The 12931-nt window shown below is 45.6% G+C and overlaps 1 protein-coding gene across 6 annotated transcripts in view; it reads left to right on the top strand.

The window, feature by feature from the left end:
• Positions 1-12160, top strand: part of LOC147466122 (rho GTPase-activating protein 6-like) — a 57762-nt gene extending 45602 nt beyond the window's left edge. For 5 of the 6 annotated variants that reach the window (XM_086524173.1, XM_086524141.1, XM_086524150.1 and 2 more), the window contains 6 exons: positions 9498-9611; positions 9710-9870; positions 10119-10170; positions 11044-11121; positions 11204-11473; positions 11589-12160. In XM_086524173.1, the coding sequence (XP_086380299.1) occupies positions 9498-9611; positions 9710-9870; positions 10119-10170; positions 11044-11121; positions 11204-11473; positions 11589-11786 (873 nt within the window). In that variant the 3' untranslated portion in view covers positions 11787-12160. The remainder of the gene's footprint in view (positions 1-9497; positions 9612-9709; positions 9871-10118; positions 10171-11043; positions 11122-11203; positions 11474-11588) is intronic. The other variant, XM_086524164.1, reaches the window with a different exon arrangement.
• Positions 12161-12931: the final 771 nt, after the last annotated feature.

The following is a 12931-nucleotide window of genomic DNA, read 5'->3' as shown; positions in this document are numbered from 1 at the left end:
CTATGAATGCATTAATTCATATGTGCACATTAAGTCTTAAAAATCATTATATCTTTTGCTTATTAGAAAATAGCAATTCTGCTATAGACTAAGTAATAACATCAGGAGAGGTTTTTCTCCTCTTGACCGTATCCTGACACTAGGGCCATTATTGAGGAGGGCAGATCACATGGGAGACGAATCTATTGCAGCTTTGTGGACTTCTGCAAAGCACTTGACGCATTACCCAGAGCTAGATTGATGCGCAGACTACAGGAGATGCGAGTGCCCACAGAGCTCATTTGGGGGATCATGGCAATATATAGGTCAATAGTGGGGCATGTACGCACCCCAGAGGCATAGTCACAAGGGACGCCCATTTTTGGGCTTCCTGTCCCCACTTGCCGTCCTGCCCTCTTTTTTACACTAAAAATACATTTGAGCCCCGTTCCCCGTCCCTTGAGGCGTCCCTTGTGACTATGCCCAAAGGGTCTATCTACACCGGTTTACTCCACTATTGGGGTGAAGCAGGGCTGCCCGCTCTCTCCTACTCCATTTGGTATGTACGTGGATGAGGTTTTTGACTATATTGGGAGAGATGGTGATCGAAGTGCACAGCTTGCAGGGACATGGATTCCATTATGTTATATGCTGATGATATTGTGTTGATCTCCGACTCTCCGGAGGGATGCAACGTCACTTGGATGCATTGCAAAGGTTTGCCCATGAGTTGGTTTGTCTGTCAACCTTGGTAAAACTAAGATTATGGTGTTTAATACCACCCCACATTGGATCATGAGGTCATCACCCGCATTCACATACGGCCAGGAGACAATGGAGTTTACAGATGCTTACACCTACCTTGGGGTGGTCTTTAGTGGACCCACATTTTCATTGAGGAGAGCAGCAGAGACTAGATTGACTAGATCCCATGCAACATTGGGTAGATTGGAGAGAATGTATTCACAGGTTTAGTTTCAGGGGCCTCGGATGAAGCTTTGGCTCTTTGACACTTTGGTGCCTTCCGTATTGCTCTATGGAGCTGAGATATGGGGACTTTCATTGGATCATCATGGGAGGTTGGGTCGCACTGATGGATGGGGGGGACATGGAGAAGCCTCTGGTCTTTATAATCTCGCGGCTCATCAAAGCCAAGGCTTCAGTACCATGTGACATTGTCCGAGCAGAGCTAGCTGCCCCCCCACTAGTGGTTGAGGCGCTCACTAGATCAATCTCCTTCATTCATCGCCTATGGGAACTTCCCAGAGAGAGATATGCCCGCCTAGCACTTGAGTCCTCTCGACAGTTAGCCATGCAGGGAGATACAACATGTTGGTATGGGGAGATGAAATCATGGTTTGAAGCACTTGGGTTCAACATAGATAGATTGCCCCCCTTCTACTCATTGGATGCATCCTCTCTGACTCTTTACACTGTTTGAGATCTGGCTCATCCGCCAGGATCTGACTTAGCAAGATACTAGGAGGACTTGGATACAGCCGGCTCAGGAGCTGGGCACAAAGATGGCTTTCTATAGAGAGCATCTTCTCCAGCTCATTGAGGATGGTTTTGTGACGAGGCCTAGATACATGGACACCCACTTGTCTCATGGGATACGATGTGCTATTGGTCAAATACGCACTTCTTCACACCAGCTGCGGGTTGAGACTGAGAGATACAGTGGAGTACTAGTAGAGGCCAGGATATGCCCCTTGTGTCACTTGGAGCCTAAGACAGAGTTGCACTACACATGTTACTGCCCAATCTACTATGAGATACTAGGCTGCTTCCATTGTTTGTTTAAAGCGGGCTTTGGATCACTATCGAGAGTCATGGGGTACGAGGACCAGAGATGCTTGGGTATGTTTTTGCTCGAGCTGTGCAGACACAGAGAGAGCCTGATGAGAGGAGAGGCTAGCCAGTCTCAAAGACGGATCACAAACTTCTTTAGAGTAGACACAGGACACACCGAGGAGCTACTACAGCAGCAGAGCCCACACTCTCCTCACACTAGAGGCACGCTGATCGACCGAGCGACCAAGCTGGGGAGATCCAAACGTCCACGACTGCGGGACTACAAAGCATCAACGGAGGTTGCATCAAATGATTCGAAACACTTTAACCCGACATGCACGACGCTCGGTCAGACTATTAACCATGGAGGAGATTGATGAGATCAGCCAGCGACCGATTGTGGATCTCCTGTGATTTTGCTCTTTCTTAGGATACACCCACATTGTGTTGTTTTAAGACCCCATTCACTCCACCCTCCACTCATATCCTGCACAATCCTAGCTAGTTGCTTAGTTGACATCTAGCCATTGTATTTTTATTACTTAAGACTTTGTATCAGATCCACCACATTGTAACTTTTTGGTCTCAAGGTACTATGGCCTTTTGAAGACGTTAAACATTTTATTTTCAAAAGATGTTAATATAACATTTCATCTCATTTCATTTCTCTCTTGGGATAGTTTCCTACGACGTTAAAACTCTCTTCTTCTCGTGTGTGTGTGTGTGTGTGTGCGCGCGCGCGCTAATAAAAGAGGAAAATGGTATAACCTTTCTATCACCCAAATGTGGTAGATTGGTTATGCCATTTCCCTCTTGAATAACAGGTCTTGAGTTCAACTCTTCTCGTCGGCTGGATCTTTAAGGTCACGTAGGATAGTTTCCTACGACGTTAAAACTCTCTTCTTCTCGCGTGCGTGCATGTGTGTGCGCGCGCACGTGCTAATAAAAGAGGAAAATGGTATAACCTTTCTATCACCCAAGTGTGGTAGATTGGTTATGCCATTTTTCTCTTGAATAACAGGTCTTGAGTTCAACTCTCCTCGTCGGCTAGATCTTTAAGGTCTCTTGGGATAGTTTCCTAGGACGTTAAAACTCTCTTCTTCTCGTGTGTGTGTGTGTGTGTGTGTGTGTGCGCGCGCGTGCTAATAAAAGAGGAAAATGGTATAACCTTTCTATCACCCAAGTGTGGTAGATTGGTTATGCCATTTTTCTCTTGAATAACAGGTCTTGAGTTCAACTCTCCTCGTCGGCTAGATCTTTAAGGTCTCTTGGGATAGTTTCCTACGACATTAAAACTCTCTTCTTCTCGTCTGTGTGTGTGTGCTAATAAAAGAGGAAAATGGTATAACCTTGCTATCACCTAAGTGTGGTAGATTGGTTATGCCATTTCCCACTTGAATAACAGGTCTTGAGTTCAACTCTCGTCGGCTAGATCTTTAAGGTCTCTTGGGATAGTTTCCTACGGCGTTAAAACTCTCCTTCTTCTTCTTCTTCTTCTTCTTCTCTCTCTCTCTCTCTCTCTCTCTCTCTCTCTCTCTCTCTCTCTCTCTCTCTCTCTCTCTCTCTCTCTCTCTCTCTCTCTCTCTCTCTCTTCCATGGAGGGGAAGCGGAGAATGAGTGCCGTTTCCGTCGAGGTTTCTCCATTGCTCCCACTTTTCTTAGTGCCCACTCTCCAAGCCCTCGTATGCATCTGCTCGCTGACTCCCACTAGAGTCATGAGTTCTTTCACCTCTTTATCCACATTATCTTGGTCTCTGAGGCCGCATATCCTTATGTGTAAGGCCCGCACACGTCTCCTTTGCTCCTCTTCTAGTGTCAAGTTGATGATGGTTGGCGTGGGAGTGGGGGTTATTTCCTTGCCTTTTCCTTTCTTGACAATTCCGATCCATTTTTCGGCCTTTTCTGCTTTTTGTTGGGTCTTTGTGTTGATATCCACCCACAAGGTCGTCATTTCTTTTTGTTGCTCCCCACCTTCCTTGATGGCCCGTACTTGTTCCTTTATCGTGTTAAGTTCTTCAATGACAGAGGGTTGAAGCTCTCCTTCTTCGAGGACATTGTGCGATTTCACTTCTACAAGCTCTTTCTTGAGTAGTGCGATTTCCTCATCTTGGGCCTTCACACGATCCTCGAGTGTATGTATCATGCTTTGTGGAGTACACAGATGCATATACTTATCTTGGGGTAGTCTTCAATATACCGGTGTTTTCACTAAGGAGAGCATCAGAGACTAGACTGACGAGAGCATATGCAGCTTTGGGCGGATTGGAGAGGATGTGTTTGTAGGTTCAGTTTCAGGAACCGCGAACAAAGCTTTGGCTTTTTGACACTCTGGTGACTCCAGCTATGCTCTATGGAGTTCAGGTATGGGGACCCTCAGTAGACCACCATGGGAGATCTGGCAACACAGATGGATGGAGATGTATGGAGAGGCCTCTGGTCTCTATGATCGCTCGGATAATTCGGGCTAAGGCCTCAGTACCACATGAGCTTATTCGAGCCGAGCTAGCCGCCCCCCCCCCCCCCCCCCCTCCTTGTGGTAGAGGCACTGACGAGATCAGTTTCCTGTATGCACGGTCTATGGGATCTCCCCAGAGACAGATACGCTAGGCTTGCCTTGGAGTCATCTCGACAACTAGTTCTACAAGGCGATACAGCATGTTGGTATGGACAAATGACATCATGGTTTCAGTCGCATGGTCTCAAAATGGATAGATTACCCCCGCTTCAATACTCCTTGGATGCACCCTCCTTGTCTCTCACACAGACAGAGATAACTAGGCTCATACGCAAGGATTTGATTCAGATAAATACCAGGAGCACATGGATACAGCTGACACAGGAGTTGGGCACGAAGATGGCCTTCTACAGAGAGCATCTTCTCCAACTCACGGAGGATGGCTTTGTGACTAGGCCAGCATACATGGATACACACTTATCTCATGGGATAAGATGCGCTATTGGACAGATACGCACATCCTCACATCGGCTCTAGATCGAAACTGGCCGATTTCGAGGGGTGCCGGCAGGAGCCAGGATATGTCACCTATGTACTTAGAGCCAGAGACAGAGCTGCACTACACATGTCACTGCCCGGCATACTATGAGATACGTGGCTGCTTCCACTGCCTGTTCAGAGAAGGGTTAGGACCTTTTTCTAGAGTCATGAGATACAAGGATCAGAAGTGTCTCGGATTGTTCCTGCTAGAGCTTCGCAGACTTAGGGAGAGCTTGCTGAGGACATCAGGGGAAAGACAGTCTCAGAGACGAATCACAGATTTCTTTGCACTAGCCAGAGGAGAGCCAACGGAGCAGTCATTACAGCAGATCTCAGAGCCTACTCATACTAGAGGTACTCTGCTTGATCGAGCCACTGAGCTTGGTAGGTCCAGACATCCACGACCTCGGGGGGTCTCCCACTACCGACGAAGGCCACAACAGAAGATACAGATCACTCTAGCTCGACCTGCAAGATGCCCAACTAGAGTACTGGCCATGGTGGAGGTCGATGAGATCCGACAGCGATCGATGAGAAATTTCATTTGAACCCCCTTCCCCCCCTCCCCCCCCCCCCCAAATTTCCTTTCTCCTTAGTGTTTTAGTATTAGTTCTTTGTAACTTTGTAATTTCCGTACTCAGACATGGTATCAGATTCACCAATCGTAACTTTTTGGTCTCATAGGTCATTTTGGCCTTTTGAAGACGTTAATATAACATTTCATTTCAATTCATTTCTCTCTCTCAGTCCGTGGACAGCCGCCCCTTCTCGACCCCCCCTCCCCCCCGATCCATGCCCACAAGGATGTGCTTTTTTCACCGTTGGGATGGTGAAGAAGGCCATTGACAAGATGAGGACTAGGAGAGCATATGATCATGATGGCTTAGTGGCTGAGCATTTCATGCATGCCAGAGATATACTAGCAGAGCTTCTAGCAGTCATGTTTAACCGTGCCACGTGTGAAGGCTTGCCTGATACTTGGAGCCTAGGCCCTATCTACTATTGTATCTATCTTCAAGTCAGGAGACCCTATGGAGCTTGGGAATTATCGCACTATCATGATTGGACACACATTGGCACGGTTGTACGCATCCATTCTTGAGCAGCAGCTCAGTAGATGGGCAGAGAGGGAGAGGATACGCGCAGCCGGCGGGCAGGCAGGGTTCAGGAGAGGCTTTTCTACTCTTGACCATATCTTGACACTCAGAGCCATCATTGACGAGGGCAGATCACATGGGAGACGAATCTATTGTAGCTTTGTGGACTTCTGCAAAGCATTTGACACAGTACCCAGAGCTGGATTGATACACAGACTACAGGAGATGGGAGTACCCACAAAGCTCATTTGGGGGATCATGGCATTATACAGGTGAGTAGTGGGGCATGTACGCACCTCAGAGGGTCTATCTACATCGGTTCACTCCACTATTGGGGTTAAGCAAGGCTGCCCGCTCTCTCCTACTCTATTCGGTATGTATTTGGATGAGGTTGCTGACTACATTGAGAGCGATGGTGATAGAGGTGCACAGTTGGCAGGGATATGGATTCCACTATTGTTATATGTTGATGATATTGTGTTGATATCCAACTCCCCGCAGGGGATGCAACGTCATTTGGATGCTTTGCATAGGTTGTTTGCCCACAAAAGTGATTTGTCTGTCAACCTTGGTAAAACCAAGGTTATCTTGTTTAATCACCCCACAGTGGATCAGGAAGTCAGCACCTACATTCACATACGGACAGGAGATAGTGGAGTATAACAGATGCTTACACTTACCTTGGAGTGGTTTAAGCGGACCAGCATTTTCATTAAGGAGGGCAGCAGAGACCAAATTGACTAGAGCCCATGCAGCATTGGGTAGATTGGAGAGGATGCGTTCGCAGGTTCAGTTTTAGGTGCCTCGGACGAAGCTCTGGTTTTGTGACACTCTTGTGGTTTTTGCATTGCTCTATGGAGCTGAGATATGGGGACCTTCATTGGATCATCACGGGAGGTCGGGTCGCACTGATGGATGGGGGGACATGGAGAAACCTTTGGTCTCTATGATCTCGCGGCTCATTAGAGCCAAGGCTTCAATACCACGTGCCATTATCCGAGCAGAGCTAGTGCCCCCCCCCCCCCCCCCCCCCCCCCCCCACTAGTGGTTGAGGCGCTCATCAGATCAGTCCCCTTCATACACCGCATGTGGGAACTTCTCAGAGACAAATATGCCCGCCTTGCACTTGAGTCCTCTCGACAGTTAGCCATGCAGGGCTAGCCCCCACCCAGTAGTGGTTGAGGCGCTCATCAGATCAGTCTCCTTCATACACCGCATGTGGGAACTTCTCAGAGACAAATATGTCCGCCTTGTACTTGAGTCCTCTCGACAGTTAGCCATGCAGGGAGATACAACATGCTGGTATGGGGAGATGGCATCATGGTTTCAGGTGCTTGGGTTCAACATAGACAGATCGCCACCCTTCCAGTACTCATTGTATGCACCATCTCTCACTCTTACACAGTTCACCGGGCTCATTCGCCAGGACTTGACTCAGCTAGACACCAAGAGCACATGAACTGGGCACGAAGATGGCTTTCTACAGAGAATATCTTCTCCAGCTTACGGAGGACGGTTTTGTGACGAGACCCAGATACATGGACACCCACATGTCTCATGGGATACGATGTGCTATTGGCCAGATGGGCACATCTTCACACTAGCTGCGGATTGAGACTGGGAGATACAGCGGAGTACGAGCAGAGGTCATGACATGCCCCTTGTGTGACATGGAGCCTGAGACAGAGTTGCACTACACATGCCGCTGCCTCGTCTACTACGAGATACGAGGCCGCTTCCATTGCTTGTTCAAAGAGGGTTTTGGACCACTCTCGAGAGTTTATGGTACGAAGATCAGAGATGCTTGGGTTTGTTTTTGCTCGAGCTGCGCAGACACAGGGAGAGCTTGATGAGAGGAGAGGCTAGCCAGTCTTAGAGACGGATCACAGATTTCTTTAGAACAGACGCTGGACAGCCGGAGGAGTTACTACCACAACAGAGCTCACATTTGTCTCACACCAGAGGCACACTGATCGACCGAGTGATTGAGCTGGGGAGATCCAGACGCCCACAACTGCGGAGGACTACACAGAATTGACGGAGCTGCATCAAAAGATTTGGATCACTTTGGCCAGGCATGCACGACGCCCGGTCAGACTATTGACCATGGAGGATATTGATGAGATCTGCCAGCGACCGATGTTGGATCTCTTGTGATTTAGCTATTTAGCTATCCCAGCCAGCTGCTTAGTTCACATCGAACGGCTTAGGATTCCATAGTATTTTTATTTTGTTATGTTATTTTTGCTACTCTGACTTTGTATCAGATCCACCACATTGTAACTTTCTGGTCTCATAGGTCACTTTGGCCTTTAAAGACGTTAATATTTCATTTCGTTTCGTTTCGTTTCATCTCTCTCTCTCTCTCTCTCTGTATCAGTGATTACACATACCCCACACAGTTCCAGCTAGTAGCACTTCTAGATTCATTTTAGCATCTATTTTTTGTACTGAGACATGGTATCCGTTTCACCAGTTCGTAACGGATTGGCCTCATAGGTCATTTTGGCCTTTTGAAGACGTTGATATATCATTTCATTTCTCTTGTGCACATGTGCGCAGAGAAATGAAATACGGATTGGTCTCATAGGTCATTTTGGCCCTTTGAAGATGTTAGTATATCATTTCATTTCATTTCTCTTGTGTGTACTCAATACTGATTGGAAGGTCTTCTCCTTTTCAAATGAGCTTTCAGATCTTTCAAAGATTTTTACAGAGTAGTTGATTGTGACTTGGCAGCTTGTTTCCTGTCAAGGTATACGAAATAATGATTCCTGTCAAGGTATACGAAATACTGATTCCTCTCTTGATTCTATCGAGCTTCCTTTGTGAATCATATGCTGAGAGCCGTTGCAGCATGGGTAATCAACCATCCAATTAGGAAGGCCCTAGCCATTAGGGTAAAAGGGGATTGCTTTTATGTTTTGTTAAAGCAGAGGTCGACGTTATACGGGCTCTTAGATAGGTAGTGGACAAACAAAATAAGAGAGTAAGATATTTCATGAAGGCAACCATCAAATATTTGGCATCAGTATCTTTTCTGCTTTTTCTAATATTATGGGTAGACTGCAGGCCCCAGTGAAGCTAAGGATGGAGTTTTATTAAGCCAGTCAATAGGACCTCCAAAGTCCAGCATAGCTTCTCATCAATGGGGATTTTGGAACCAAACACCGCATATTATTGTCAAAACCTTCACAAATTATGGGCATTAGTTTTCCCAACTTTTTCATCTCTAAGAAAGTCAACTATTCTCAGATTTTCAGTACGAATTTAGTCTATAGGTTTTCCCAACTTTTTCGTCTCTAACGAAGTGATCATTCTCAGATTTTTAGTATGAATTTAGTCTAGGCTTATAACTAGAGCCAACCTCACCAAAGGTCGGTAATGTTAGGTTCCTCATTTCTCATTGGTTTTACAATAGTGTAAAAGAGTTGCTCTATGCTAAAAACTCTGCTGATGGACATGTAAATTGAGCTTGATTTACAAAACTATGTCGAGAGAGAGTTCTTCTCTTACCAGAATCATAATGAAGCACTTAACATTAGTTTCACCTAACTAAGTGTTATCTTTGTGGCCTCGCTTGAACTTATGGCACTTGTGCACAAAATTTCTGAAGTGGTAATTTTTTGAAGGTCACAAGACTACAAGAACAATTGCAAGCAGAGCGAGAACTGCGAGCTGCACTGGAGATTGGTTTAAGCATGTCAGCATCTCAGTTTCCTTTGACACGTAAACTTGATGCAAAGGTATGCACAATTTTGGTTTATATGCTCCTGATTGCTGAGCAATAAGCTCGTCAAGTTTTTTATTTTAAAACAGTACCACTCTTTTGTGATTAGATTAGACTCGGGTTGAGTTTGAGGAGATAGCAGTCGCGGAAGCAGATGTAGCCAGATTAAAACAAAGAGTAGCTGAACTTCATGCGCAACTGAGCCAGCACCGCCAGCAAAACAATAGCTCAGTGCCAGATATACATGAACGGCATCAATGGGCTAGAGAACAACAGTGAGTGTGCTGTTTTCTGCTCCTGTGGATCCTTATGAATGTCTAGAAGAGGCCATAATTTGAGCCTTTTTGTAGTCAGGCTAGGTTTTGCACTGTTGTTGACTGAAGCAATTGATAATGTTTGTGCAGCAGTCTAGAGGGTGTTGTCTTCGTTTTTTGAACATTTTTTTAACTTTTGCATGGTTATGTGCGTGATGTTTTTCTGTGTTGAGTACTCCAATAATCAGCTTCCTTGTTGCTGCTTGAAGGAATGTTCTTCAACAGGAGCTATGTGAGCAAGAGGGGCAACACACCAAGGAGGTACATTGAATGCTTCATAACACCTAAAAATTGTCTTAGAACGAAAGCTGGGCAAGAGTAATCTTAAGTAATATTTAATTGGGACTTAAATGGTCTGTTACACCAAGGAGATGCATCGATGTTATAGCACTTCAAAGTTTTCATTAGGGAAACTGGTAGTTTTGATAACCCATTTATTGCAAGTAGGAGTGTCATATTGAAACAGAAGCTTATGGTCAGCTAAGCACTAGAACTAGGACAAAGACACCAGTGCTGGCAGTTGCATAGAACTAGCTGCTCCATTGTCACAGATGTGCTGGGTGGGCCATCTGAACAGTCTTGCAGCTGATTCATCCTTGGGCCAGCATCAGAAATCCAATGTTACTTAAGTTCACCATTGCAGGAAGATCAATCTGTTTGTGCCGTGCCCCTCTGAATGTGTTTGCTTCTCTTCAATGGGGAAAAATTGGACATGGTACTCAAGTAGGTTTTGCTCAAAACTTTATGCCTAAGCTTGATGTTGGAGTGACGGTCTTGCTGGCTTTTCTATATAGGAATTCTTGTCACAGTTGTAGCATATGGAGGAAGCTACCAATCAGTCTCCCTGTAGCTTATGGAGGAAGTTTGTTGTCATCCTTGTAGCTGCTTTAGGATGTGTTTGCAGATTGATTTCATTCTCCTGCTTCTGGTTTTTGAGGAATTCTGTAGGACACTATAACATGTGTGGTACTTTCATGAACAAGTTAACCCTGTTTAGCACTTCAAGATTTGTTTCATCACCCTAGTCTTGATACTGCTCATATTGCAACTCATTCATGTTTTCTATCATAGCAATGAAGGTTTAATTTTACATGCTAGCCATCACATTTACATTTGGTTCTTGTGACCTGATAGGGGCAGAACAGACATGATCATGCATCAGCTTTGGAACAAATGATGATACAACAACGAAATGCTTTAGAAGCTGCCAAGGTCTTTTTTACCCCCTATCTGTTTGGGTACTTCAAAGTTAGTTTGAAGTTTTCCTGCAACGTCCTGAGGTAGGTGCCTGCAGGAGGTGCTGAAAGTTGAAAGGGCAAGAGGTTTGAACTTGCGGAAGCAGGTTGCCCAGCAGGAATTGACTACCAGCAATGACTGGAGAACATTACGATCTCCAGTTGCTCCATTGTTAAGTGGCAAACAATTTTCATGGAGACGTAGGCATGATGCTTCCAACAACTTTGATCCTAGAGAGGCTGAAGTGATGCCACCATATCTGAATGACGGCAATTTCTTGAACGATGCCGTATTGCAGGCTGGAAAGAGAAACTTTGCTGATGTCGAGGTATGGTAGAAGACAGTTTTATTCTGCAACACCTTTACAGACATTTTGAAAGCTTAGGTTACTTCATAATCCTGCAGTTGATCTATGCTAATGCAATGGAATGTTCTTCACACAGAAGACATCAGCGGCAGCCATGTACCAACGTCCACAGGTCACATCATCAGCTCTTGCTGAGCTAACATCAAGGCTTGATTTTTTCAAGGAAAAGAGATCTCAACTGGTAGAACAGCTCCAGAGTTTAGACTCAAGTCTGACCCCGAGCCATGATATGTTGTGTTCATCATCGCCTCCATGGACAACGCGGCCTGGGTAACGTTGTATAGCACACAATCACTTCGGCGGTTGTCTTCTCTCAGTGATAGCACCAACAACATGAGTCTCAGCACTTTTCCATCCCTGTGGCGACCTGCGAATATGCTGCTGAAAGTGCGAAGATATGGATTCTCATATGCAGAAGTCCGCAGGCAGAAAGCTCTTGTTTTAGGCCAGCCAATTAGTTAATTCAAAGAGAGTACCTTGGGACGACTATATGGCGAATGAATTATTCAATAGATTAGGAAAGGATGATGTGTGTGGAAGTTGGTGTAAATTACATTCTATAGCGTCAAAAAACTGAGGATTTTAGGTGTGTAAATAATACAGCTGCTTTGGTCGGTTCATGCAATTGAATTTCTTTTCTGTTGGCTACTGCTCTCGTAGAATTGGGTATGCATGTTGTTGATTCAATATATATATATATATATATATCTTTTCTTGCTTTGTTTTGGGGAGACGACAAAGGATACCCATCCTCGACTCCTAATACACATGCGGAAATCTCTCTCTCTCTCTCTCTCCCCCCACTTAATTCCATTCGTACGGCAGCTCTGTTCCAACCGTGCAGTAAGAATTAGGTAGTCTGAAACTTAACCAGAGGGGGTGCTTATGAAGCAAGGGAGGTGTTTAGCTCCGAGGGGCAGCTTCAAGCAGGGGGCCAGCGTCTCAAGGAGAGGGCAAGCTTTTCTCTTGAAAGAAAGGAGGCACCTAGCTTAGGCAAGGGGCCTCCTTACCCATCAAAGGGCAACTTTTGGCAGTGTCGTGCATTCATTCTTGCACATGCTTGCATTTGTATGAGAGAGGGAAGTCACTTCAATCCGATACTCCCATGAAATCAGGCAAGAAGATGGCAAAGGATGACAAGACAACAAGGGATGAGATGGAAGAGGTAATCAAGCAAGCCATTTTGGCGTACAAGAAAGAAATGGGTAATGGTCAAGAGGGCCCTATCAGAGACCACACTCTAAAAATGGAGTGTGATCTCTTTCAAAAGCAAAGTGACAACACAAGATGAAGCAATTGACAAGTAAAGGATGAGTTGGAGGACATGCGCTCTGGAACCAAGCCTAAAGGAGAAATTTAGCTATTCATACTAGAAGAGTTGTATACCATTAAAGCCTAAGTGCTCACCGCTTTCCAAGC

This window comes from Adiantum capillus-veneris, chromosome 1, assembly GCF_014529385.1.
Source record: "Adiantum capillus-veneris isolate H3 chromosome 1, ASM1452938v2, whole genome shotgun sequence".
NCBI classification, from domain to species: Eukaryota; Viridiplantae; Streptophyta; class Polypodiopsida; order Polypodiales; family Pteridaceae; genus Adiantum; species Adiantum capillus-veneris.
This window is presented reverse-complemented; position numbering and strand designations above follow the sequence as displayed.